Source organism: Phalacrocorax aristotelis, chromosome 13, assembly GCF_949628215.1.
Source record: "Phalacrocorax aristotelis chromosome 13, bGulAri2.1, whole genome shotgun sequence".
NCBI classification, from domain to species: domain Eukaryota; kingdom Metazoa; phylum Chordata; class Aves; order Suliformes; family Phalacrocoracidae; genus Phalacrocorax; species Phalacrocorax aristotelis.
The window spans coordinates 9115312-9140148 of NC_134288.1; the positions used below are offsets into that span (position 1 = coordinate 9115312).

Here is a 24837-nt window from a genome sequence, read left to right on the forward strand (position 1 = left end):
AGATGGGACACCGCCCATACTCTGAAAGTGGCCAATCAGAAGCGTTCTCTCCGGATTGGCAGGAGGCGAGCTAACCAGCCCAGAGCTTTAGGGGGGGTTGTGTGTCCACCACCTGGGTGAGTGACGGCTCGGCGGCCCAATCATCTGGCGGGCGCTGCCGGGGCGGCCGGATGTTGCCGTTGTCAGTGGCGCCGGTTCCGGGTCGCTGAGGAGATGGCGGCCCCGGGCGGCGCCGGTGGGGCTGGCGGGCGGCCGGAGCCGGAGCGGCTGCCGCTGCCCGGTGACCTGCGCAGCGTGCTGATCACGAGCGTGCTGAACCTGGAGCGGCTGGACATCGACCTGTTCAGGTGCGTGGGGGCACTGGGCCGCGGGGACTGGACCGCCCTCCCCGCCGCCGCCCTCACTGCCGCCGCCTTCTCCCCCCCGCAGGGGCCGGCACCACTGGGTGCCCGCAACGCAGCGCCTCTTCGGCGGGCAGATCGTGGGCCAGGCCCTGGTGGCCGCCGCCCGCGCCGTCAGCCGCCACGAACAGGTCCATTCGCTGCACTGTTACTTCGTGCGGGCAGGTGGGAACCGGGCCGGGCCGGGGGGAACCGGGCTGCGGGGGCAGGAACAGGTCGGGGACCGTGGCGTGCTGGGGTACTGATCTCAGGACCGTGGGGGGCCTGGGGCCAGGAGGCAGCGGTGGGGCAGAGGGTAGAGTGTGGAGGCTGATGTGGGGGATGGGGTGCAGGGGGTGGGGGTGCTGGTATTTGTGGTGGGACTGGGGCCAGGCAGTGAATGCAGCAGCTGAGGGGCTGGGGAAGCCAGGGCTGAGGCCCACAGAGGTGAGCTGGTGCCACCATCCCAGCTCCACATGGCAAGGAGAGGGTGCAGTTGGCCCCTCCAGCTCAGGGTACAGTGGGGTCATCCTGCCCAGCCCCAGTGCTCAGCCTCTGTAGGTGAGGTTCCTTCTGTGGTGTGTGGTGGCTCAATGGTAGAATATTCCTTTTCTGTCTTAGGGGATCCCAAGGTGCCGGTGCTGTACAAGGTGGAGCGGACCCGAACAGGGAAGAGCTTCTCTGTTCGTTCTGTAAAGGCCATCCAGCATGGAAAGCCAATCTTCACCTGCCAGGCCTCCTTCCAGCTCTCCCAGGAAAGCCCAGTGCAGCACCAGTTCACCATGCCTGCTGTGCCGCCCCCTGAGGAGCTGCTGACACAAGAGGAGCTCATCCAGAAGTTCTTGCAGTGAGCAGGGCAGAAGGGGCATGCCAAGGGCACTCTTCCCTGCAGCTGGGGCTTAGGGAGGTACAGGGATTGGGGTGACTGCCTGAAGAGTTCCCTCATATGCCTGGGAGGAGAGTAGAGAAGCAGCAAAGGGCAGGGCAGGAGCTGTGCCTCTCGTTCCTTTCTGTGCGCCCTGGATCCCTGGGCTGAAGCTGCTGCCAATGGGATGTGTCCCTGGCCTGCCTGGCATTAACCTCACTTCTCTGTGCTGGTCTACAGGAATCCTAACTTGGCAGAGAATTACAAAAAGCATCTCAACAAGATTCAAGCTGAAGATGTGCCAATTGATATTAAACCCGTGAACCCACCAGATATATTCTGTTCGGAGCCACAGGAGCCAAAGCAGCTCCTCTGGGTGCGAGCACGAGGCTACATAGGTGGGTCCCTCCAGGAGGGTGGTCCAGCTGCCTCATGAGCCAAGGGCTTGGGCTCAAGCTCACGCTGTAAAGCACACTTGTGATGGAGTGGGCTGAGAGGGTTGTGATTCAGATGCTGTCCATGCCCTAAGCCTGTGGGGAAGCCTGGAGATTTCAAGGCTGAAATATGGGTGTGGGTGTCAGAGCATAAAGCAATGCCTGTGTGCTGTGCTTAGCCACAGCAGGCTTTTTCCGGGAGGGCACAGCAAGGGGAGCAGGTCTGAAAGAGCGTCTTAGCTCTTCTCAGCCAGCAGCTGACCCTCAGGGAAACAGAGCTCCTGGGGCTTTGCCTCATGCTACATGCCAGGCTTGTCCCATGGTCGCCCCGCAGGGGACTGGCAATGCCGGTTGCTTTGCAGGAGAGACTGACATGAAGGTGCACTGCTGTGTGGCTGCCTACATCTCCGACTACGCCTTCCTGGGCACAGCCTTGCTCAGGCACCGGCAGTACCACATCAAGTTCATGGCATCCCTTGACCATTCCATGTGGTTCCACGCACCCTTCCGAGCAGACCACTGGATGCTGTACGAGTGTGAGAGCCCATGGGCTGGTGAGTCCACATTGTGTTCCCCGGGGACCCGAGTGGCAAAGGTGAGCTATGCCCATCCCTGGGGGCAGTGGGCTGTGGTCTGACAGGCACTCTCCACAGGCGGGTGCCGGGGTCTGGTGCAGGGACGGCTGTGGCGCAGAGATGGGGTCCTGGCTGTCACCTGTGCACAGGAAGGAGTGTTCAGGGTGGAGCAAACACCAAACCAGAGCAAGCTCTAGCTGAGGAACCCCCATGGGCTGGGGCTCAGGTATGTGAGGGAGGGACCCTGAGACCAAAACAGATGCGAGCAAGGCCGGACCTGGGCAGGAACGGGAAGGAGCCTCAAAGGAGACCAGGTTGGATCCAGCACTGGGGGAGTGCTGGTGCCAGAGGCCCTCTGCGACAGATGGGGACCTGCAGAGGCATCTGCTGTGACCGACTGCCAGCTGCAGAGCACGTAACCGCACACTACTATCAACCACCCTTCACCTGTCTTAAATAAAGCCGTCAGGTGAACAGCTGGGCTGCATCCCCTGGAGTTTGTCCCCTTAGCTCCCATGATTGTGCTCACTCAAGGGAGCCTCTCCTGGAAGGGGAAGGATGGGCAGTGCAGGGGTGCTGGGGGCTGGCTCTGCCCCCGCAACAGGCTGGTCACAGGAGGGGAAAGTGCTACTGCGGCACATGTGGCTTCCCCTTCTCACTTCTCCTGCCCTCCCTGTGCCCAGTCGCTGCTTCTGCTCACCCTTGGCCTCGTCCTCAGGGCTGGGCTTGGGAGGGGGCTCAGCCGCTGGGAGCCAGGGAAAGGGGATGTCCCACCTTGGTGGGGGCAGCTTGAGGCTTCCCGTTGATGGTGTCCTGGGGGAAGTGAAGCTGAACAGATGCAGCAGGCACTTTGCTCTTCTTCCTACCAAGATTTTATTAAATAAACCCTTTTTTATTACATAAGTTTTATGGGAAGTTCCTGGCAAGAGCCCCAGACCCTGCCAGAAGGCCTCCCGTTCCCTTACACAGTGCCAGTATGTCCCAGCTAAGTCCTGTCCACTCTAGAAGCCCCCTGCAGCGGGGGAGCTGGCTCCCAGCAGTGCTGTGAGCACCTGGCTCTGCAGGACAGACTAACCGCAGAGAAAGTGCATTTTCGAGGCCGCTCTTGGGTGTGGGCTGTGCTGCCTCCCTGTCCCATACCCACCTGTGGCATCTCCCTTGCTTATCCTGGCCACCCCAGGCACAAGCCCCACGCAGCCCCCTGCCCTCCTGCCAGCGTGGGTGCCGGTGGCAGGACACTCATTCCAGAGGCTCCTTGATCAGACACTCCTTCAGGGTGGGCTGCTGCTGCAGGGGTGGCCCAGCCTCCTGCAGGTCCTGCAGCCGGGCTTCCGAGCGCCGCTTGTCCTTGCCCACCTTCCAGGCCAGGTGGATGTGGGCTTGCAGGAAGGGTCCCAGCAGTGGGTGGCTGCCTTGGGCCTCCAGCAGCTGCAGTGCCTGCTCGCAGCAGCTGTGGGCCTCGCAAAGTTCATCTAGCTCCTGGTGGCAGACGGCCAGCCCGGCCAGTGTCAGGAGGAAGCGGCCAGAGCTGCAGACCCCCAGCCGGTCCTGCAGCCGATAGGCATTGGCCCAGGTGGCCAGGGCCTCCCGGTACATGCCGGTGCAGGTCAGGCGCTGCGCGGCCCGCAGGTCCTGCAGGAAGAAGAACTCGAGGAACTCAGGGGAGCGGCGGATCTCAGCAATGGAGTGCAGGTGGGACAAGAACTGCTCAAAGGCTCGGCTCCGCTTGGCAATAGTCTCAGCGGTGAAGTTCCGGCGCAGCCTCTTCCTGGGGAAGGCTACGCCAGCCATGTCACAGCTGAAGCGGCAGCGCAGGCGGCGGTTCAGCCGCTCGAAGTCCGAGTAGCGCCGGGCAATGACAGCAGGGGCCTTGTCGAACTGGCCGGAGCGGATCAGGTAGATGGTGTAGAGCTGCGGGGGGAGCTGGGTGTCAGTGTGGTGCCATGGGCATGCTGCTCCCATAAGGCTGGACAGAGCCGGGTGTGTGGCCACAGAGGGGCCACAGTGGGGTTTGCCCAGGCAGGAGGGAGCAGGCTAGGCTGCTGCAGCTGCAGCACCCATCAGCAATAGTTACCTGAGGCTCATCTGAGCCACCAGCACCGTCCGAGCAGCACAGGGAAAGACAGAGAGAAATAAGCGCCAGCCCCATGGGCCCCCTGCCCTGGCAGGGAGCAGGACCCACACACGCCCCACGCCCACCTCGTCATGCCCAGCCCCGCCGGGCTCACTCACCACGTACTTGGAGGAGCGCTCGTTGACCACGCTGGCGCTGGTGACCTCAAAGAGCAGCCGCTGTGGTGCCAGGCTGCCCCGCGACTTCTTCCACAGCTCCTGGAGCTGCCGGGTCAGCAAGCTGCTGCCAGGGCGCTCTGCCGCAGGGCTCCACTCTGCACCGGGAGAGGGATGTCAGCCCACCGGCTGCTGGGATGGGGCTCTCCCAGTGCCCCAACATCTCCGGGCTACTGGCCCCCACCATCGCTTGGGTCCCTCCCAGGGTTCTGCTGCCCCGGGGAGCACCCCTGGCACCCCCAGCACACTGTCCCCAGCACCTGCCTCCGTCCTCTGCACCCGCTGCTGCCCCTGCCAGCTGCGGAGGCTCCCCCAGCTCCTCTCCAGCACCGTCCACCTCCTCGTCCTCGTCCTCGTCCTCCTCCTCGTGGCTGGTGAAGCTCAGGGTGCCACTGAGGCGCGTCGACAGCCCCTCCGTGTCGTCCTCTAGCTCTGAGCTCTCTGGGAAGTCCTCGACCTCAGAGCTGCCACGCGCCCGCTCCTCCCGGCTGCCTTCGCCGGCCAGCGCGTGCCGCAGGCGGTGCAGGATGTGGGCAGCCATCCCGTCTGGCCCAGCTGCCAAAGCGGGGGGGATCAGGCCTGGTTGCCCCAACACGGCGGGACGGGCAGGGGGCCAGGGGTTGCCCACCGCTGCCGCACTGTGCTGCCCACCAACGGCCCGGCCCGGCGCCGGCAGCCGAGGGCGCCGCACGGGCTTGGGCTGGGACACCCCGGCCCTGGGACACCCACCCGGTTCAGCCCAGGGCCCCCCCCCCCCCCCCCCCGCCCTTCGCCCCCATCCCGGCCCCGCTCCCGCCCCCGCCCCGGCCCGGTGCAGCAGCATCCTCGCTACGGGCGGTGCCGGCCCGGTCCGTACCGTGCTGGCCCGAGCCGGGCGGTGCCGAGCGATGGCTGCTCCGCCGCGGTTCGTCCCGGGATCCTCCCTGCGCGGCTCCGCCTCCGCCGGGAACCCGGATCGCGGCGGCGGGGCCGGCACGGCCGGGATCGGCACGGTCAGGGCAGGTCTGCCCGCCGCTGCCCACAGTCCGGCTCGCCGCAGCCAGCCCCTGCCTGGTCCGACCTGGTCACCGCTCCCGTTGTCGCCCTGCCCGGGCTGTCCTGGCAGGGCCCCGTGTCCCCCCGTCCGGGGCCAGAGAAGCCCCGCACCCCGGCGCCTGGCACTGCGGGGTCCCGGGGTCCTGATACCCCGGTATCCCAATACCTTGATACCCCGATACCTCCATATCCCGGTACCCCAATACCTCGCTACCCCACACCCAGGCTCCCAATCGCACTGTGCCGCAGCCCCTGCAGGACCTCCCCCGGGCCACCCCGGCACCCCGCTGCCCTCGCCCCCGGCCGGCCTTGCCACACGCCCCGTGTGGTCGGGCAGCACCCCCGGCGCTCGCCCTGCCTTATTTAGCACCGCACCCACTCCCTCCTCGCTGCTTTCTTGGGAATGTCTATTAATATCGAGGAACCAGCCCAGCTGCTGCCATCGCTCTGCCCCTGCTTGCCCACTGCACCCTGCTCCAGCACCCCGCGCCCTGCCCGGGCTCAGATGGGAATCCCTGCGCTCCCCTACGGATGGGCCTGTGGGGGCTTCTTCACGCCGTGCCTGGGGGGCCCCAAAGCCTACCCAGCCCCTCCCTGCCTGGCTGCTGGGCAGGGTGGGATGCACCGGGGGCTGGGCTGTTGCCATCGTCAGCTCCGACCCAGGGAATGGGGGGGTCCTGGCAAAACCAGGAGCCAGGGAACCTCCTGGATATCCCCAGCCCTGGGACCTTGCAGGACAGTGTGCTGTCAGCCTGACCCTGCTGCAGCCCCGAGTCCCTGTGCAACCCCTTCAGGGCACTGCAGGGCACAGGCCACTTGGCCAGCGTGTCCCCAGAGCCACTAGCCCTGGCTGGGCCCTGGCAAAGGTGGCTGGCACGGTCTGCAGTGTGCGAGGGAAGAGCCTTCGAGGAGGTGCCCGGGCAGATTTCCCACTCTCCCAGCAGCACGAAAAGACAGGGCCTTTTCCGGACCAGGGAGCCGGGTGCCAATGGCAGTGGGGACCCCGTAACGTGGGAGGGCATTTCTGCACCCCTTCAGTGGCTTCACAACTCAGGTCCTGCCAGGGGTCCCTTCCTCATCTAGGGCACAGTGCTGCAGCAAGGCTCTGCCCCAGCCCACCCGAGCAGAAAATGGGGGAGAAAGGAGGGGGCCAAAGGTGGCAAGATGGGCTGGGGTCCCTGGGGTCTTGCTGGGGTGAGGGAGGGGACAACTGGGGGAGCCCAACCTGGTGCTGGTAGCCTGCCCCAGGCAGGGCTGGGGGTTTGGCAGGGGAGCAGGTGATGGGCCATGCCCACTGTGCTGGGGCAGACAGGTCAGTACAGGGGGAAACCCTGGCCCCCTTCTCTGGGTGATGCTGGTGGCTCCAAGACTATTTTTCACCCCCTCCTTGCTGACCCAGCTTGGGCAGGGGGAGGTGGGGGCTGTTGAGGGTGGGAGCACAACCACCCTTCTGCCAAGACTCTGGTGTCCCTCCCCAGAGGGCTTGAATTTCTATCCTGGCTTTAGACCCACGTTTAATCCCCAGCTCTTGGCCAATAACATGTTGGCTAAATTAGGTAAAACGCACCTGTTGCCAATGAGCGGGGCCGGATTGCCACCGGGGAGCTGATAGGCTGCTGGGGCCGGGGGGCCAGTGGCTGGGGGCACGCCATGCGGCAGATACACTACAAATTGGGGTGCCACGGACACCAGGGAGCTTCCTGGGACTTCTGCTGCAGGAGGTGGTGACTCCCTGGGGGAGGAAAGCAGCAGAAATGCCTTCAATGGTAAGAGTCCTCATGCTGCCATGAGCCGTGTGCTGCGTGCTGCATGCCGTGTGCTGGGGCAAGACTCGGCAGGGCAGGAGGCACGTGTCTGGGGAATCTGGGCTGCTGAGGCACCTCTGCGGATGGTGGCAAGGAGATAGTCCCCAGGGCTGGGCTGACCTAGGCAGGCGAGGGCAGGGAGGTATTGCAATGGCACGGGGTCCCGGTGGGAGAGACTCAGGGAGTGACTGTGTTGCTGCCTGAGGGGCGCAGGAACCCAGGGACGCTAGATCATCCCTGACTGGAGCTCGGGGCTGTGCGGAGGTGGTGGTAGGGGGTGGCTGAAAGCTGAGTGCTGGGTCATGCGACACAGCATCGCCGTCGGCTCTGCAGCCACCTCGCACCTCCAGGAGAAACTTGATCGGGGCTGACAGGTGCCCATGGCCGCAGCCCTGCTGATCCCTATAAGGGGAGCCGAGGAGATCCCAAAAATAGCACTGCATGAGTGGGATGCCAAGGCTGCACCCAGCGACTGCGACCCCTGCGCCCTGGAGCCCCCTGGCTGGTGGGGGGCCCCAGGCAGGCAGCTTCTCATAGCCCTCTGCCCTTGCAGGTGGCTGGCTGGCACCACAGCTGCAGGGACTGCTGGGGGCCGTGGCTCACCCTGGCACAGCCCCATCCTCCAGCTGGGCAGGGGGTCTCCCCACACGTGTGCAAGGGGCTTGCAGGCGCACCATGGACATCCATGGTGACTGTTCTCCTTTGCCTTGCAGACGGACCAGCAGGCTGAAGCCCGCGCCTTCCTCAGCGAGGAAATGATTGCGGGTGAGCGTGAGGGCAGCAGGCACAGGGGCCAAACCTGTCCAAAGCATGGGGCCGTGCTCTGCCCTACTGCTGTGGCCCCATGCTGTGCGGTCCCTGGCCCTGACACCCCCCTTCCCTGCAGAGTTCAAGGCTGCCTTCGACATGTTTGATGCGGATGGCGGTGGGGACATCAGCACCAAGGAGCTGGGGACGGTGATGAGGATGCTGGGCCAGAACCCCACCAAGGAGGAGCTGGATGCCATCATAGAGGAGGTGGACGAAGATGGTGAGCAGCCCTCGGTGGCAGGTGGCGGGTGTTGGGTGGGCAGCTGGACCCACACTTGGCTTCCTCCCTGCAGGCAGCGGCACCATTGACTTTGAGGAGTTCCTGGTGATGATGGTGCGCCAGATGAAGGAGGATGCCAAAGGCAAGTCTGAGGAGGAGTTGGCCAACTGCTTCCGTATCTTTGACCGGTGAGTGGGGAGATGATACCTGTCTGCCCTTACCTGTGGGAGAGAGCGGGGCCGTATCCTGCCCTCACCCTACTGTAGGAACGCGGATGGGTTCATTGACATCGAGGAGCTGGGTGAGATCCTGAGGGCCACTGGGGAGCACGTCACCGAAGAGGACATAGAAGACCTGATGAAGGACTCTGACAAGAACAATGATGGCCGCATTGACTTTGACGGTGAGCAACGGCCCTGGCCCTAGCCCAGTGCCTGCCCCGGCTGAGTGCCCGTGCTGCCTGCCCTGGCAATGGCAGTGGGCTGAGGCTGCTGCTCTCTTGCAGAGTTCCTGAAGATGATGGAGGGTGTGCAGTAAGGGAGCAGACATTCCTCGGGCCAGCTGCTGTGCCCAGCCCTGCTCCATCACCACCTGGGGAGCAGCCGTTCAGCAGCGCCCGACCGCCAGCCACCTGTGCCAGCTGGGACCCTGCCCCACACCAGGACCCTGGTCTCACCCTGTCACTGGTGGCTGAGCTTTTCCTCCAGTCTGTCGCATGTGGTTTCAGTCTGAGCCTCATTAAAAGGGGAAAGGCTTGAGCTGCTGGTGCAGCGTTTTACTGGGTTCACATGGGAAGGGGGCCAGAGCACTGCTCCCCAGGAAGGGGGAACATGTTTGGGTGAGTGCCCCACACCCTATGCTGGTCGGTGTCCCCCCACAGGGCCATGCCAGCAGGGCGCGGGGGCAGCACAGGGCTGCAGTTTCAGTTCCCACGGGCTGCTGGATGGGCGCCAGCACTGAGCTCAGACTTTCCATATGGAATGGCCAGTTCACAAGCCAGCAGGCAAGGGAGCATGGCCGCAGCCCTGGTCCCAAGGGGCCCCAGCGGGCAGCAAAGCCCTGGGAGCCAGTGGCTCTGGGGGGCTGCTCCTGCCTTCCCCAGGGCAGGGCTGTGTGACCACAGGGGATCTGGGGAGCACCACTGCCTGCCATGCTTCAGGACCTACATGTCCCACCCATAAGGGCACAGGGAACCTGGCTGTAACATGTGGGAGCAGCAGCAGCAGCCCCCTCCCTGTGGGGTCAAGGCAATGCTGGAGCTCTGTGCCTGGACAGCCTGTGCTAGGCCGCTGTGCATCACTCCTCCCCAGGGACTCACTCCTTCCTGAGCACTTGCAGTGGCTCCACACAGCCTCTTTAGCTGGAAAGGAGCACAGTGAGGGGGACGAGGGGGGCACACTCCTCAGGCCAAGGCAAGGGGGGCCAGGGAGCGCCCAGCACATGAGAGGACAGTGGGACCAACACTGTGCTGCTGGCAGGACGCAGGGACGCAGCTCAGAGCCCATCACATCCCTGCGGCACAGCACAAGGGGGAGCTGAGTGCCCCAGGGAGCCGGAGGCTGCTGCAGAGGGGCCAGGCCCTACACCATCCTCGTGGGGCATGATGGCACCGGGCAGAGGGGAAGTGCGCCACGCGCAGGGGGCATCGGGGTCATGTGCAGCTGCCCAGGCGGCCCTCTGCAAGGCCACAGCCGGGCACCGGCAGCTGGTGCTGCAGCTCGGGGGCAGCGCTGACAGCCCCTGGCTGCGGGAGGAGCGGTACAGGAGGAGTGCGGAGGCCCGTGAGCTGAGCGCTGGTAAGGAGGAGGCTGCTGTCCCGGGCAGCGGGAAGGGGGTGGGCTCGGGGGCAGTGGCTGCCTTGCCCACCCCCCCGCCATGCAGCCACACTGGGGCTGGTGGAGGGGCTCTGGGACCACCCCGGCTCAGTGTTCCATCCCGTAGGGCTGCGGAGCGCACTTCTGGCAGGGCTGCGGCAGGCACCAGCAAGCCCCGAGGAACAGCGGGAGCTGGAGAGGCTGTGGGTGCTCTTCCTTTCCGCCCTGGAGCTCTTCCTGCAGGACCTGTGCCAAGCCCACCACCTCTGCCAGCTCTTCTCTGTGCAGGGGGATGGTACATCCCCACTGCGCACTGGGCTGGGGGCCCAGGGGTTGCTGAGCCGCAAGGGGAGCCGGCGAGGAGGGGGTCTTGCACAGCCCCCAGCCACCCCACACCTGGAGGAGGAGATGGAGCAGGTGAGGGCCATGCTGGCAGAGATGGAGAGCAGAGCCAACATCCCGCTGTGGACAGTGGAGGCCACACAGCCGGTGGGAACTGGCAGCACCACAGCTGCTGCGGCTGGGGTGGTTCGGGAGGGGCCTCGTACTGGGTACTGCTGCAGTGTGCTCTGACAGGAGAGGAGGTGTCAGGGCTGGCACACCCCATGCACACTCAGGCATCACAGAATAGGGGATAGGACCCTGCATACCCCCATGTTCCCTGGGCCCCCTGCCTGGGCAGGCAATGCTGGGGGCTGCCCCCACCCCACAGAGGGAATGGGACCAGCTCCAGCCACACTAAGTGTTAAATAAAGCCCCTGTGAGCCCACAAGGGTTGGCGTCCTCTTCCTGCCCACGCTTGCAGAGGGGGCGGTGGGACCTGGGGCTGGGCTGACAGAGAGAAGGTGCCTCCAGGCACTCACAGGGTGCCAGTCTGCAACAAAACCTCCAGGAGAAAAGTTATAAACATGCATTTATTTATACATTAACTGTGGCTTGGACTGCAAAATTAACTTAAAAACAGCCTATGATACAGAAAGCTGGGAGGAGCGGCCAGAGAGGGAGTGGGCAGAGGCCCAGGTACGACTGGGAGAGGTGGTGTGGGTCAGGTTTCCTGGCTCTTGGCCTGCTTGGCGTACGTCTCCCGCACGTACTTCTTGTAGGCTGAGGAGAAAGGAGGGAGGGGAATTGGGCTGAGGGTCCCAGGGCAGCCGCGGGGCTGGGTGGGCAGTGGGGCGCAGTGGGGTCGGGGGGCTGCGCTGCTGCCCACCCCAGAGGGAGGAAGGGCGGAGAGGGGGATCTCTTCCTGGCACTCACCCACTTGGTTCTTCCAGAGCTCAGCAGCGTGTGTGTTCAGGGGGCTCTCGACATTTGGCTCTGGGAACAGGGGCTGGGTCAGCGGATGAGTTTGGCCTAGACCCCTGAGCTCCACCACCCACAGCTCTGTGCTTGCTGGGGGGGAAGCCTCACTAAGGCTCCCCCCGGCACTGTGGCTGTAGCACCCACCTGCCAGCAGGCTCTGGATGGAGAGCAGGATGGTGCGGACGTCGTAGAGGGCCGACCACTTGTCCTTGAGGATGTCAAGGCAGATGTTGCCCTGGGTGTCAACGTTGGGGTGGTAGCAGGGCGTCAGGAACCTCACCGTGGGTGCGGTGTAGGGGTAGCCACTGGGGAACTCCAGCGACAGCCGGTACCGCAGCTCCTCGTAGGCCTGGGGACAGGAGTTAAGGGCGGGGGCCGCAGCCCCAGCCCCGGGGGAACAGGGGTGCGGGGGCAGCCGCGGCTGGGGGGGATGGGACTGAGACCACCCGCAGCCCCGGCAGAGCGGGGTGGACCCAGGGTCCCGCCGGGCTGGTCGGGGCTGCTCACCGTGCCGGCGGCACCGTCGATGGTCCCGATCCACTTGAAGAGGTTGTCGGACTCCGGGAAGGCGGAGATGCCTTTGTCACCAGACATCTACAGGGGCACAGCACGTCAGGGCGCCCCGGGACCCCTTCCGTTTCGGCCCCCGGAACCCCCGCCGCCGCCAGCCCGGCACCGAGACCCCACTCACCATGAGCGCCATCAGCTCCTGCTGCAGCCTGCGAGGGGAAACACACGTTACCGGTCCGGTCCGGCGGGGCACAGGCCCCGGCCCCGGTCCAGGTCCCAGCTCACCTCTTCCCCACCGAGCCGCGGGCCGCCGTCGCCCCCGCCTCAGCCGCTTTGCGGGCGGCTACGCTAGGCACGGCGGCGGGGTCAGCGTTCTGCGAGGCCATGGCTGTTCCTGGGGATGCTGGGAGACACACCCGCCTCCGGCCGCCGCCACTGCCCGGCAGTTACCGGGCGCTGAACGCGCCTCCCACACCCGGGCGGCGCCGGGCTCCACTCCTTCCTTCCCTCCCTCCCGCCCGCGGCTGCGCTGGGTGCAGGGCCCGGACCCCGCTGCGGCTCTCCCGGCGCGGAGCGGAGGCAAGCGGAGCGGAGGCGCCGATGCTGATGGCTCCCCAGTGCGGCGGCCCCGCCCCGCTCCCGCGCCCCGTTTGAATGTTCCCAACGTACGGCCCCATCGCCAATCAGCGCGCGGCCCGGTTCGAGCCGGCCAATCACCTCCTGCCGGCGATGCGGCTACTACGGTAACCGGTGACTGACGCTGATGGGAGCCTCCGGGGAAGCGTCACGATTGGTCGCTGCCCGGCAAGGCGGAGCCACGGGTACCAGTGGGGCGTTAAAGGGCCAGACACCCTCCTCCAACCCTTCCCTTCCCCAGGAGGCGGCAGAGGCGAGTATAAAGCGGCTTTATTGGCGGCCCGGGGGTGGGGGGGGGCCCTCAGGGGTCGGGGCCTCAGGGCTCGGGGGGGGCCTCGGGGGGCAGCACATCACCCCCACGGCGAAGCGTCTCCATGTGCTTCTGCATCTTCTCCGTCATCCACGCTGGCGGGATGAAGGGCTTCAGCTCCTCCAGCCGCAGGTCGACAGAGTCCCTGGGGAGAGGTGGGGTGAGATGGAGGGACCCCAGCAATCACCACTGATCCCCAAACAGCACTGAGCCCAAACTTCTGGCACCTACTAGAGACCCACGGCCAGCACTGAACCCAACCCCCCAGCACCCACCACGCACCCCTAGCCCCAACTCCAACCAGCACCAAGCCCCCAACCAGCAGAGTGGGGTCCCTCCGGCACAGGGGTCCCCTGCAGTGAGAGCAGCAAAGGTGGGCACAGCAGAGGCTGCCAGGGCAGCAGCCCCAGGCACAGCAGCACACACAGTGCCACTGCTTCGGTTCTCACCTGTAATCGTCACTGGCAGCCAAATCCCGAATGTCCTCTTCAATGAGAAGGTAGGCCTGCAGCACAAGGTTGGGGGGACATCTCAGGGCTGCTGCGTGCCCTCTCTGGCACCCATGAGGGGCAGGGAGGGCAGCACTGTGTCCCACAACCCCACCTAGCGCAGAGCCGCTGCTCCCCACAGGAGCCAGCTGCGCCTCCTAGCCTGCGCTGCTTGCCCTTGTGTGCGCCTGAAGCCCGAGGGGCAGTGGACAGGCCTCCGTAGCACCCTGGGATCACCTCTGCCTCCACGCGCCCTGCCTAGCCTCCTGCCACAGCCGCCTTTCCCGCAGCACGCGCTCTGGCTTGCTGCTCCTCCGCCCGTCCTAGCCCTGCGGTGGGTCTCTGCGTGGTTCCTGCCGGCTGCAGGAGCCGCGAGCCCGGGCGTACTCACCATCTTTCCCCCAGTGGCCCTCATGTGCTGCTGCTCTGCCAGCCAGTGCTTATCTTGCGGGTCGGCTGCGTACTGCAATAAAGCAGCAAGGACCTAGCTGAACACAGGCAACAGACCTTCCGCTCTGACCACCCTCCTGCTGGGACGCTGCACCCCGCTCCAGCACTCCCTCAAATGTGTGTTGCCCCCCGTGGTGCTGCCCAGCGGGGGCTGCCAGAGGGAGGGCTCAGCTCTGCCTGCTGTTTCTCCAACCTCAAGCCCTGGCTTCAGGCAAACCCACCACCTTGGAGGCTGTGCTAAGCCATTAACTTATGTTCCAGTGTACTAGCCAGACTATGTTGTACATGCTCTAAGATAACAAACAAGGCGTGGGGGAGGAAGAAAACAAGTGAGCTGAAGCACACGCTCCCGATTCCCATCAGAAACCGTTTCTGAGCAAACCCCGAAGGAGGAAGTGTCCTGCTGCGGCATCTGACCTTAAAGAGGTGGGGATGCTTGATGTAGAGTCGCCCTCTTGTTCCTCCCATCCCGAGAGCTCTGAAAGAGGAACATGAAGGAGTGTTACACCTGTGCAGAGGGTGGCTGCAGCGGTATGGGGACACCTCCTCTCCTCCCCAAGCCCTTCCTACTGCTTTTGAGGCAGAGAAGCGAAGTGACGGGAGGAGCCTTACGGGCTCCTGCCTTGGAGACACCACCCTCCATCAACAGGGCCATTCCTTACTTGTTTGCTCGAGATCCCAGCACAAAGGTTGTGGTTTCAGTCAGTCGGGATGGATCCCACTACAGAGCAATTGGAAAAGGGGCAACATTAGAAATGAAGCTGGTGCTGGCCCATGCTCCATGAGCCTCAGCTCTCGGATGGGGAACCTCAGAACTGCCCCTAGCCTGGGAGGAAGGGAGCTGGCCATAGGCCTCCAGACTTCTGTGGAGGAGGGAAGTTACATTCCCTCTGGGCTGATCTAAGCAGTTTCCCTCATGGGAAATGCTTGTGGGATCCTCCTGGCTACTACTGTTCTACCCAGGTCACCTAACAGCGGCACCACACCGCAGAGCTACAGGCTACAGTGCCCAGGGGAGACAAGCAAAGGCCTCCAGGCACTTCGCTCCTCTTCTTGCTTCTCTCCTGCACTGCAGGGGCCTGTTGGGGCAGAGCACAGCGCGGCACTGTCCTCCGCTCCTGCAGCAGTAGGGCTCTGTGCTGGCGGAAGCAAAGGGGAGGAGAGGGTGAGCCCAGCAGTGTCGGCCAGCCAATACCTTTGGTCCATCCCTTCTCACGGGCTCAGAGACTTTGAGCTTCCATCTGAGGGGAAGAAAAATGCAGTAAGAACGAGTCCCTGTGGGACTACAGCAGTCACCACTGCAGCACCAGTAGCAGGGATTGAGCCTCAGCTCTTCCAGACCCACCTTTGTTCACACCCTCCATCCCCCCTGCAGTGCCCAGCTCTGGACACTCATCTTTACTGCACATTTTCCTCTCTCTGGCCACCAATATCCCACCACCACCTGTGTCTCACACTGCTCATTCTGCATGGCTCATCTGGACTTTTTCACCCTTTCAGGCCCATTTTAAAACCACTTCCTTGAAGGTCTTTGCCTCCTCAGGGGAACAGCTCAGCCTAAAACCTTCCTCCCCTCCCTCCATCACTCCCCCTGCACCTCTCCTTTGTGTAGGAGGGGAAGGAGACCACAGGGTTTCTGTACTTCCTCATTCAGGCAGCCTCATTTCCCCCAGCCCTCCCAGGACAGGGGCTTTAGCTCAGGACCCATACTCACGCAGCCATGCCCGAGACCCCGCGATCATTTGACAGACTCTGTCCTGGAGGCCTCCCCTTTCTCTGCATGGAAGAAATCCTTCAGTGAATCAGCTGTGCAGGCTGAGAGAACCCCCATGTTACCCATCCCCTCCCAGGGAAGCTGCTCTTTTTTGTCACGAGCAGAAATGCTGGCTGGCACAAAAGTGAGCACCTCCAAGGCACCCCGAAAGCCGCTTGTGCACTTGCACGTCCTCATATGTGGGAACGGCCAGGAATGAGGAGCAGGCTTCTCAAAACATAAAATCCCTTGTGCGGAAAACCCTCCTACCTTTTTGGGAACAGGGCTCCCTCGACGATTCAGTTCCTCATCCATTTGCCGGGCACGCTGGAAGAGGAAAGGCAGTGGGATGAGCAGGACCCTTCTCCCCGCCAGGCAGGCAGGGCCCCACACAACCAGCCAGCCAATCTCTCCTTTGCTGCGCTCGAGGCAGAGAGCACAAGCGTGCAGGGAAACACCGACCCCACCCTGTCTTGGTGAGAAGCACCAAACTGCGACAAGCAGCAACTGTGTCTAGGATTTTCATTGTCCTGTAGGTACCACTCCCTCCTAACCCCTGCCTCCTCGCTAGTGCACTAACAGACAGGAAGAGGCAGAGAACAAAGCAATTCCAACCCTCCTCCTCCATCTCCCGACTCTTACAAGCCATTCAAGCCTCTGGGAACAATAACGTTTACCTTTGGTACCACCTGCTCATGGGGCAACCTGGGAACAACCTTTCTGCCATCAGAGAACAGCAGTTTGGCCTGCAGGAGAAGAAAGAAGGGTTACCCGATTCTGGGTCCAGAGAGAGACCTGCCAGCAGCCCTCACTTTCGTGTATCCACCTGAAAGCCCTGTAACAGGTCTGCATTCGGAGTGCCGCCATGCAGTGCTTTCACAGTCCGCAAGATGCAAAAGCACGATCTGTGCGTGATAAAGTCTGGGCAACTGGGACCAAAGCAAGATGTGAAAGAAAATAATCCCACCTCACTCCCCAAGGACTCTCTGACGGGTGCCAGGGGCCAGTCTCTGTGGAAGCTCCAGCTGTGCAACATGTGCCGATGGCAGCAGTGGAAAGCAGCAGCACGAGCTGCCCAGCCCTGACTGCTCTACACTTCCCAGTGAAAATGAAGCAAAACACAGCAGCCACAAAAGGGCTGTGAGTGTCCCCCAGCTAACGGCAAAGCCATTAAAAGTGATGTGTCCTAGCTGAGCCGCTCTGCTTGGCCAGGCACCAGGCTCTGCTGAGGGAGTGGAGCCCCTTGCTAGTGCCCACCTGCTCCAGGCAGCTCCGACAGGTCTCCTGGATGAGCTGCTCCGGGTCCACCTCCTCCCCAACGTTATCACGCACATTCATTGCCGCCTTCTGGAAAAACTGGAGAGGAGGCAGCAGGAGAGGGTTAGAGCCTGAGCCGCCAGGCAGTGTTGCGGCAGGCATGCGGGTCTCACTCCCATGCTGCACCCACACACCAGCGGCCATGAGACAGGCATGACAGCATCACACCGCACCTGGAAGTGGAGTTCTCTCCACACAGCCCACGATGGGATGGGGCGGCAAGGCCTGTCCCCACAGCTCTCACCTTCATGTACTTGTTGAAGACGGCCCGTATTTCCTCATTGATGCTGGGCTGCAGGACAGCTCGCAGCAGGTCCATGGACACGGCCGGGTCTGTGAAGCTGAAGGCAGAGGAGTCAGATGGGGGGCGCGGGACCCTCCTTGCTCCGGTCTGGTCTAACCCAGACCTTCCCCTCCGGTTTAGTGCCCAGTCCAGCCAGTCCGTTCTAGCCCAGTTCCTCTGTTCAACCTTCCCCCTCGGGTCTCTCTAGCCCAGACGCGCCCACCGCCACCCCTGCCAGCTCCAGCCCAGCCCGCTCCCCTTCCCGCCCGGCCCAGCTCAGCTCCCCGCCGCCCGATCCCACCCCTCCGCCCCCACCGGCCCGGCCTCTCCGGTGGAGCCCGCGCTACCGCCCGTACCTGGTGGTCATCTGTGAGCGCCGGCCGCGCCGCTGCACCTGCCGGTGCTTGATCATGATGTTCCAGGGGCTCTGCGGAACACACGCGTCAGCCGCCGCCGCCGCCGCCCGCCCGCCGTCCCCCCCGGCCCCGGCCCCAGCCCCCCGCCTCACCGTGCTGACCAGCTGTTCCTCGGCGCCGCCCGGCCCCTCCTCGCCCGGCGGTCCCGGCTGCTGCTCCGCATCGCGGGCGGCGCCCATGGCGGCGGCCCCGGCCCCGGCCCCGGCCCGCGCCACCGGAAGCGCCGGGCCCAGCACACCTCATCGGCCTGCGACGCCCCGGCAGCGCGCCGGAAGTAATGGCTGCCGTGGCAACAGGGAGGGTCTGCGGGGGTCTGGGCGGGGAATGCGGGAGCGAGTCCCGGTGCGGGGCCTGGAGGGATCACCTGGTGTGTCTAAGCGAGAGGCCGGCGGGGGACGTAGCCAAGGGCACCGGGGCCTCCCGCGGCAGCGGCCGGGCGCGGTGGGGCAGAGCAGCGAGCTGAACTCGAACAGCCCGAGGGAGCGAGGTAGGCTGACCTCGCCCCTGTGGATTTAACACGCCCACCTTTGCTTCCCTCCGCGCCTCTACCGGTGTTTTTCCCCTCCTCACTTATTGTAAATTTCCTCTCCAGGTATGCGCAGTCTCTCTTGTGTACGGGAGTGCGCGGTCATGTAAGAACACACAGCAATAAATAAATCCTTAGTTGCAAAGAAGGCCAGCTTCATGGGTCATAGAATTGTAGAATTGTTAAGGTTGGAAGAGACCTCTAAGATCATCAAGTCCAACCACCAACCCAACACCACCATGGCCCCAAACCATGCCCTGAAGTGCCACATCTACATGTTTTTTAAACACCTCCAGGGATGGTGACTCCACCACCTCTCTGGGCAGCCTCTTCCAATGCCTGACCACTCTTTCGTTAAAGAAAATTTTCCTAACATCCAATCTAAACCTCCCCTGACACAGCTTGAGGCCATTTCCTCTCATCCTATCGCTTGTTACTTGGGTGAAGAGACCAACACCCACCTTGCTACAACCTCCTTTCAGGTAGTTGCAGAGAGCAATAAGGTCTCTCCTCAGCCTCCTCCAGACTAAACAACCACAGCTCCCTCAGCTGCAGGGATGAATGCAGTGATGGATGGTCAGCTCTAAAATAATTCTAAGTCCTAAAGCCTTAAAAAGTCATGCTGTTCCACCCTGTCCCACCTAGGAACAGGACCTGTCCCAGATGAAACTGGTGGTGTATTGACCCTGCCCATGAGACCGAAGTAATTGCAGCTGCAGAAATGTGAATGTTTGTCCTTCCACATTCTGTGCATTCCTTGTTGTATTATATTCTATGCCTGAAATAGAAAAAAATTAACTTGTTGCAGTTCCAGTTTACTTTTTCCTGCATGTCTTTCCACCTTCTGGAATCTCATTGTTTATCTGAGCAAACAGTCCAGTGTTTCTGCATCTCATCTAACATGGGCAGAATAGTCAGAACAATTTGTCTGTCATTTTCGAGACCTTCTAACCATGCCTTGTGGCCAACAAGAAGCTTTTCCATTGGGTCAGGTGGACAACAACATTTTCTTTGGTTAAAAAACATTTGCCATTTTCCTGGTAATATTTGCCTTGTTATTTCCAAGATGACTGTAAGATAAGCCAAACAAATTGGATTTCCCAAAGCACACAATATTGTGTCTCCTGTTCAGAGCAGCTAGTGTGGAGGATGGTGCAGAATAGACGAGTGGCTCGAGCAGTCATTTCCAGTTTGCTATCCTCACGTGCTCTGTGTGCGAGTGGGGCAGCACTTGACAGTGCCGTGGCAAGGGAAAGTGGGTTCTTCTCTGCCAGGTTTGCCAATGCTCCGGACTGGCACCTGGGGTGCAGGCATGGTGGTGGTGCCTCCAGAGGATGGCCTGTTGGTGTCTCTCAGCATTTGTCGCTGCAGCCTGTGGCTGCCTCCCCTCAGTGTGACCTGTGTGATTCTTCTGCTGTATCTCTTGGCCCAGCAGTAACCACACTTGGCACCCATGGGAGACCGGACCAGCTGCAGGAGGAGAGGCTGGGTGACTCATGGGCTCACGCGCTGGAAGAGGCTCCTGCCCTTGTTGTCTCCTTCCTGCTACTTTGGCTGGGGCTGTATCAGCCCAGAATGAGATCAGGCTGTTACACAAACCTGACCTGCGGATGTGGGGCCAGTCAAGTCGCCATCAGAGTTGCCATAACTTCATTATCATCAACACTGGGCTTTTTATGTGCTTATCTTGGTTGCCCCAAATTGTTAGCAACAAAAATTGGACATTGTCCAGAGGAGAGAAAAAATAACTATGGATGTAGAAACTCATGGGGAAAGGTGAACAGGATGGTTTTTTGTCTAACCTGCGAAAGCTTGCTGGAGAGAGGGCTCAGCCCTGTATGTGTGCTGCAGAGAAGACAGCGATCAGTTGCTCCCTGTATCCACCGTCCTTGAGTTGGTCTGAATCAAGTGAGACCTGGATCAGATCTTTGGAAAAACATTCAACTTACAGGAATGCTTAAATCCCAGAACAAATTCTCAATAAATAAGTCCCCGTTTTCAGAGGGATAGAGACGTCTTTTTAAGAGCATGTTAGAACAATATCTGTCAGGGATCACCTAAATGTAACTGATGAGATGACTTCTTTGGCTCTCCAGTCCACATTTTTTAATGGTAATCTTTCTGTGGATCTGTGTGGTAGGTACACATGACAAAACACACCAGCCTGTGAACATCTGCCAGAGTTGAACAGCCGTTTCACGGGTGAGGTTACCTGAGGTTTTTTCGATTCACAGAGAGCCTTTGGAAAAGTCATGTCTGTCCCTCAGTGTCCTCAGTGTGGGCAGGCCTGCAGAGCAGGCAGGCTTTTGGTGGCAGGGAAAGCCTGTTGAGCCCAATCCCACATCCTGGTTTGGTCTTGCAGACAAAACTTCATTATCCCGCTGGATCCTCATGACGGTGTTGGGTCTGTCCTTGCAGTCACCACAGGGCTGCGGTGTAAGAGGATATGTAGTACAGGGGGTTAGGAAGGAGGAATGGGATCATAGCCTGTAAACTTTAACTGCATAATATTACTTCTTAGCATCAAATGCTGTAAAATTCTACCAGCCTCCACAGAAAGACAGCTGGCAGAATACATCAGAAGAGTCTGTGTTTCAGTGGGTTGAGGTGGGTAGGAAGGGGAAAAGGAAGAGAGAGAGAAACCAAGTGGTTTGAATGCCAAGAGCCCCTTTGTCAGCTATCTGTGTCAGCCTCAGGATGTTCTGTGTCTGTGGAGCCAAGTGAGCTGAGGCGATCTCCTGCCGTCCCATGGAAGCGGGATTTATGTGGATGCTGCAAGCTCTGCGTCAGTTTAGCAATGACCTGCCCCAGCTACAGCCCAGCCACCCCCAGGAGGATCCAAGTGCAGGAGTAGTGGTGCTTCTCATCATGGGTATTTGCTCATTCTTCTGGCTTCTTCTTTTGCAAACAACTGCATCCTGCCACAGCAGAAGACGTGACTTTTTGGTTTACTTTTCCCTGTTCACCCTCTGACCTCTTATGAGGCTGGTGCTGCATTGCAGGTAATCAATGAGAGTCAGGAAGTGGCTGATGAGGAGAGGGGAAACATGGCCAAAAAGCCTTTGAATAACCAAACAGTGTTCCTGGTGGGCACCCAACCATCACTGGTTGCTCCTGAGAGCAAGCTGGAGGGCTCTGGTGCACATCCTGCTCTCCATGGACCTGTGCTGCCGTGGGCAATGGGTGCAGGTGTGACCCTGCTCTGTGGGGTCTGAGTCATGTTGCTGGAACAGGACCTGCAGGATTCATCTCTCCAGGGTGTTTATTTCAGGAAAGAAATGTGCTTGTAAGGCATTCTCCTTCATTAGTTCCCTAAATGTTAACCAAGATTATGGTCTGCTAAAACGGAAATGTGCCAGAAGGACAGTGGTGTTCCCAAGAGGAGGAGCTGCCAGGCAAACACTGGGGCAGAGGCAGGGGCAGGGGCAGAGGCAGAGGCAGAGCTCTCCACCTCAGGAGTCCTGGGGTTAGAAGGAGCCCTGCAGTCCCGCAAGTTGTTCCAGATTGTTTGCTGGGTGCGTGGAAGGGAGTCAACGCTGCTGACACCGGCAGGACGGCTCAGGTTGCTCCGTGGGGTGTCCTGCTTGACGGTGATTAAAAGCAACAGTAATGTGTGATAAGGCCGTCGGGTTAAGCTGTGGAACTGCAAGGTGTGGAATACTGGATCTTCAACAGACATGGGTGGTTTACATAGAAATTGCATCCAAATTGAGTCATGGCCGTGAGGAGAAGACTCAGCCTATACTTAAAGCATATTTCTTGCAATGAGCCCTCTTCCCACACAGGTTTGGCAGCATGGAGCTGTGCACTTTCCCACTCTTGAGTCTCATCCCTTGTACTGCCCCTGCATCACTTGACATGACTTTGATGGAAAGCTCTTCGAGCAGGAACTTTGCCTTTTCAGTTTTCATGCCACGCACTTGCTTAGAATTGTAGAAATAATGTTGAGCTCAAACCAGTTACAGATTTAAACCAAACCAGTTGCAGATTTAAACTTTGTTTGTCTTTTGATCCAGCAAGTCCGGTCCATTGTTGCTTGGTGCTGGTGTGTCCTGGCCAGACCAGTCCTTGAGTTCTTCAATGATGTTGATTGCCCTTTGGTTCATGTGCAGTTGAAGAAGAAATAATTAAGTAGGGAAGGAAAAAGCTGCAAAATCAGATTCTGACTAGCACCTCTGTGTGACTTGAGAATAACTTAATTTAAATGGGTTGACACTCACATAATTGAAGTTACTACTTAATCCATTATCTCAAACATATTAAATAAGTCTTTACCCTGAAATCAGATGCAGAGAAAAGGGAAGTTAATGTTGCAGTACATTTAATTTTTCATTTACTCTTAATGTGGGTCTCCTGGGAAGGGTGGCAGTTTGGACCTGGGGTTTGAAGGCATATTCCTGTGTTCTCCTCGCCTTGGGTTATCTCTTGTCCTTGAAATCGCGCGACTTTTCGCTCCAGAGAGCTCCATTTCACTGGAGCAGACCTTTCCACTGGATTCGCAGCGGCAGGGAGCAGCCTGAGCTCCAGTCCCCAGCTGCCGAGGGGAAATGCTTTCTCTGCTTATGGTTCCCCAGGGACTGTGGTCACTTGACCTGGTGAAAGGGATGCTCAGCCTTGTCCTTAGGCTGGGGAATCTCGGCTGTGGGAAAAATAGTCTTGTCTCAAGGGAATTTTTAATTAATTTAATCTATTGCCAGTTAACAAACTTCTACTCACTGATTAGAGATAACAGATGCTTCCACCGGCTGTGGCTCAGAGCAGCCCCTGGCCTCGTCCCGCAGACGCGCTGCTGCCTAAACCAGGAAATCCGTGTCCAGAACAGCCCTCAGAGATGAACGGATAGGGTGCTCATGCATGCCCTAGCTGGGCGCCGATGCCGCCTATGCACACTGCGAGTTCCCCTGGGTCCCTGTGCTGTGCTGTTTGGGTGCCCCTGTGAGAATTATTTTGGTGTTTGTGCATGTGATAACTCTGCACTCCTGCATGAACTTATTCAGTGCTCATGCATGCAATTATTGAATGCTCATGTGAAAATTAATTGGGCACTCATGCATGGACACTAAACCCTGCAATTTATGTTCAAGAGTTCCCAGAAAGCTGCTCTGATGGTGCCTTGCCAGAGTCTCTGGCTGGGCTGGATGAAGGATCGCACCGAGCTCTGCCTGCTCCTGGTGCGTGCCCAGGTCTGCGCGGGGCTGCCCCACAGTAACAGGGGATTCGGGGAGGGCACAAAGGAGAAGGACCCCGTGGGCCGGGGGACAGCCAAGGAGACTTTGAGCTCGCTCATTTGGATGCCAAAACCCAGGGATTTACATTAGTAATGTTGAAAGAGCTGGAGCACACTGCTCGTGAGCAGAACACACAGACGACATCCTGTATTTAGAGACAGATATTCAAAAGAAGCCTAGAATATTGGGCCTGCAAAAATCTGCAAATAGTGGCTCCTATGAAAAATAGCAGCCCTAGGAACAAGGGCCCTTTGCATGTGGAAGGAGGGAGCTCCCCAGCGCTGCTGCCTGGGTGGGTGCTCTTCCCCTGCACCCATTTCGGCTAGGACTGCGGGGCAGCGATGGGCTCCTGCCTGTGGGCAGAGCCCAGAACTGGGGCAGTGCAGGTGGCTCCTGCTGTTGATAAAGTTCGCTCACAACTTCTCAAACATCTTTCTGAGTAGTGCTGCTGCTGTCTGCCAGGAGATGCCCTGTCTCTGTCTTTAAAACTGCAATGGGTTTTTTGTGTAAGTGCTTCCCACCATACTGTCCCTCACGGTTGTAACACAGCAGTGACATGAAGAAAAGAAACCGATGATGCTGCAGTACAAGAAGTGCTCTGGCTGCCAGGGATGTTTATTCCTGCTGGTTTTTAAATACAGCAGTTCACCGAAGCAATGGTACAGGATTTGCACAGTGAGCACTGTTCTCCCGCGGGACGGTGGCAGCTGGTGCTGTTCTGGAAGGGGCTGTCTCTGAGCTGGCACTTTCCTTCCCCACAACTAACTTGAACTGTCTTTGCAAATCCCACTTAATAAAGCAGTGGTGCTGGAGGCCCGCTTCTTCACACACCTCCCAGAGTGTTCTCGGGCAAGTGGGAAATGCCCCAGCAGATGCAGTGCTGGTGGCAGGACCAGCACCATCTGAAGCATCCTGGACCCTGGGTGGGGACCTGCCGAAAGGGACTGGCAGGAATGGAGCTGGTCGGGAGCAGGTGTGGGCAGCCCTGCTTTTTCCTGCTTGTCATTGCAGGGAGGTACCGGCAACATCCTGTGCGCTGGGGCTCGGGGAGAGTGGCTTGTCCTTGGGTGCTGCTGTGCAGCAGTGGTGGAGGGGTCGGTCACAGCCTTCAGCAATGTGATGGGGATTACCGTCAAGAGCAGCAGTAAAAACTTTGCCTCTCTGCAGCCAGGGTTCCCCCTTCCCTCCTCCCCGTCTCTATGCTGTCCTCTCTGTGGCGTGCAGCTGACTCTGGATCCTGCTCCTGCCTTGGTTGTGGGTGGAGAAAAGCAACTGGAGTGGCTCTTTAGAAAATAGAATTACAGTAAAATGTGGGAGGTTCCTACAAGTCACTTGTGAGCTGCTTCCTCCCATTCCTGGACCTGGGCTGCCTGGGAGGAACTTTAAATTGC

At 60.3% G+C, this 24837-nt stretch overlaps 6 protein-coding genes across 12 annotated transcripts; 3 read left to right on the forward strand and 3 right to left on the reverse strand.

The window, feature by feature from the left end:
- The first annotated feature begins 53 nt into the window (after positions 1-53).
- On the forward strand, positions 54-2733 carry ACOT8 (acyl-CoA thioesterase 8). Its single transcript, XM_075108676.1, has 6 exons — positions 54-347; positions 430-566; positions 1002-1227; positions 1486-1643; positions 2042-2233; positions 2333-2733. The coding sequence occupies exons 1-6, from the start codon at positions 214-216 to the stop codon at positions 2449-2451; spliced, it is 966 nt and encodes a 321-aa protein (XP_074964777.1). The 5' UTR covers positions 54-213; the 3' UTR covers positions 2452-2733.
- A 370-nt stretch (positions 2734-3103) lies between these two features.
- On the reverse strand, positions 3104-5664 carry SNX21 (sorting nexin family member 21). Of its 2 annotated transcripts, XM_075108674.1 has the most exons (4): positions 5400-5664; positions 4808-5098; positions 4487-4641; positions 3104-4165 (listed from the first exon to the last, which is right to left on the reverse strand). In XM_075108674.1, the coding sequence occupies exons 2-4, from the start codon at positions 5082-5084 to the stop codon at positions 3494-3496; spliced, it is 1104 nt and encodes a 367-aa protein (XP_074964775.1). In that variant the 5' UTR covers positions 5085-5098; positions 5400-5664; the 3' UTR covers positions 3104-3493. The 2 variants fall into 2 exon arrangements, with proteins under 2 accessions (XP_074964775.1, XP_074964776.1); XM_075108675.1 differs by lacking the exon at positions 5400-5664 and having other exon boundaries at positions 4808-5283.
- Positions 5665-7170: 1506 nt separating this feature from the next.
- Positions 7171-9168, forward strand: TNNC2 (troponin C2, fast skeletal type). The gene is made up of 6 exons (XM_075108375.1): positions 7171-7344; positions 8097-8148; positions 8270-8413; positions 8487-8601; positions 8680-8816; positions 8919-9168. Exons 1-6 carry the CDS (start codon positions 7333-7335, stop codon positions 8948-8950), a joined length of 492 nt encoding a protein of 163 aa, XP_074964476.1. The 5' UTR covers positions 7171-7332; the 3' UTR covers positions 8951-9168.
- Positions 9169-9760: 592 nt separating this feature from the next.
- On the forward strand, positions 9761-10997 carry LOC142063941 (regulator of G-protein signaling 9-binding protein-like). The gene is made up of 2 exons (XM_075108373.1): positions 9761-10209; positions 10355-10997. Exons 1-2 carry the CDS (start codon positions 10014-10016, stop codon positions 10798-10800), a joined length of 642 nt encoding a protein of 213 aa, XP_074964474.1. The 5' UTR covers positions 9761-10013; the 3' UTR covers positions 10801-10997.
- A 125-nt stretch (positions 10998-11122) lies between these two features.
- On the reverse strand, positions 11123-12667 carry UBE2C (ubiquitin conjugating enzyme E2 C). The gene is made up of 6 exons (XM_075108374.1): positions 12325-12667; positions 12221-12248; positions 12037-12123; positions 11674-11878; positions 11485-11544; positions 11123-11331 (listed from the first exon to the last, which is right to left on the reverse strand). Exons 1-6 carry the CDS (start codon positions 12423-12425, stop codon positions 11273-11275), a joined length of 540 nt encoding a protein of 179 aa, XP_074964475.1. The 5' UTR covers positions 12426-12667; the 3' UTR covers positions 11123-11272.
- A 261-nt stretch (positions 12668-12928) lies between these two features.
- Positions 12929-17952, reverse strand: DNTTIP1 (deoxynucleotidyltransferase terminal interacting protein 1). 6 transcript variants are annotated; one of them, XM_075108368.1, is made up of 13 exons: positions 17794-17950; positions 17633-17703; positions 17238-17334; positions 16934-17032; positions 16354-16422; positions 15947-16003; positions 15638-15699; positions 15119-15164; positions 14586-14644; positions 14341-14401; positions 13865-13936; positions 13435-13490; positions 12929-13130 (listed from the first exon to the last, which is right to left on the reverse strand). In XM_075108368.1, exons 1-13 carry the CDS (start codon positions 17869-17871, stop codon positions 12992-12994), a joined length of 966 nt encoding a protein of 321 aa, XP_074964469.1. In that variant the 5' UTR covers positions 17872-17950; the 3' UTR covers positions 12929-12991. The 6 variants fall into 6 exon arrangements, with proteins under 6 accessions (XP_074964469.1, XP_074964467.1, XP_074964471.1 ...); XM_075108366.1 differs by having other exon boundaries at positions 17785-17949; XM_075108370.1 differs by lacking the exon at positions 13865-13936 and having other exon boundaries at positions 17794-17951.
- Between the last annotated feature and the right edge of the window lie 6885 nt (positions 17953-24837).

What these genes read in the sequence shown, in the direction of transcription:
- SNX21 (XM_075108674.1), bottom strand. Translation starts at nt 5,084, where the DNA reads ATGGCTGCCCACATCCTGCACCGCCTGCGGCACGCGCTGGCCGGCGAA. An exon ending in AGCGGGTGCAGAGGACGGAG is followed by an intron (nt 4,642 to 4,807) that starts GCAGGTGCTGGG and finishes CTCCCGGTGCAG; the next exon opens with AGTGGAGCCCTGCGGCAGAG. An exon ending in AGCGCTCCTCCAAGTACGTG is followed by an intron (nt 4,166 to 4,486) that starts GTGAGTGAGCCC and finishes CTCCCCCCGCAG; the next exon opens with CTCTACACCATCTACCTGAT.
- UBE2C (XM_075108374.1), bottom strand. Translation starts at nt 12,425, where the DNA reads ATGGCCTCGCAGAACGCTGACCCCGCCGCCGTGCCTAGCGTAGCCGCC. An exon ending in AGGAGCTGATGGCGCTCATG is followed by an intron (nt 12,124 to 12,220) that starts GTGAGTGGGGTC and finishes GTGCCCCTGTAG; the next exon opens with ATGTCTGGTGACAAAGGCAT. An exon ending in TCGACGGTGCCGCCGGCACG is followed by an intron (nt 11,879 to 12,036) that starts GTGAGCAGCCCC and finishes TCCTGTCCCCAG; the next exon opens with GCCTACGAGGAGCTGCGGTA.
- TNNC2 (XM_075108375.1), top strand. An exon ending in CAGCGAGGAAATGATTGCGG is followed by an intron (nt 8,149 to 8,269) that starts GTGAGCGTGAGG and finishes CCTTCCCTGCAG; the next exon opens with AGTTCAAGGCTGCCTTCGAC. An exon ending in TGCTTCCGTATCTTTGACCG is followed by an intron (nt 8,602 to 8,679) that starts GTGAGTGGGGAG and finishes ACCCTACTGTAG; the next exon opens with GAACGCGGATGGGTTCATTG.
- DNTTIP1 (XM_075108366.1), bottom strand. Translation starts at nt 17,871, where the DNA reads ATGGGCGCCGCCCGCGATGCGGAGCAGCAGCCGGGACCGCCGGGCGAG. An exon ending in ATGAGCAGGTGGTACCAAAG is followed by an intron (nt 16,004 to 16,353) that starts GTAAACGTTATT and finishes TTCCTCTTCCAG; the next exon opens with CGTGCCCGGCAAATGGATGA. An exon ending in GCTGCCAGTGACGATTACAG is followed by an intron (nt 13,131 to 13,434) that starts GTGAGAACCGAA and finishes ACCTCTCCCCAG; the next exon opens with GGACTCTGTCGACCTGCGGC.
- LOC142063941 (XM_075108373.1), top strand. Translation starts at nt 10,014, where the DNA reads ATGATGGCACCGGGCAGAGGGGAAGTGCGCCACGCGCAGGGGGCATCG. An exon ending in GGCCCGTGAGCTGAGCGCTG is followed by an intron (nt 10,210 to 10,354) that starts GTAAGGAGGAGG and finishes TCCATCCCGTAG; the next exon opens with GGCTGCGGAGCGCACTTCTG.
- ACOT8 (XM_075108676.1), top strand. Translation starts at nt 214, where the DNA reads ATGGCGGCCCCGGGCGGCGCCGGTGGGGCTGGCGGGCGGCCGGAGCCG. An exon ending in CTGTTACTTCGTGCGGGCAG is followed by an intron (nt 567 to 1,001) that starts GTGGGAACCGGG and finishes TTTCTGTCTTAG; the next exon opens with GGGATCCCAAGGTGCCGGTG. An exon ending in GTGTGAGAGCCCATGGGCTG is followed by an intron (nt 2,234 to 2,332) that starts GTGAGTCCACAT and finishes CACTCTCCACAG; the next exon opens with GCGGGTGCCGGGGTCTGGTG.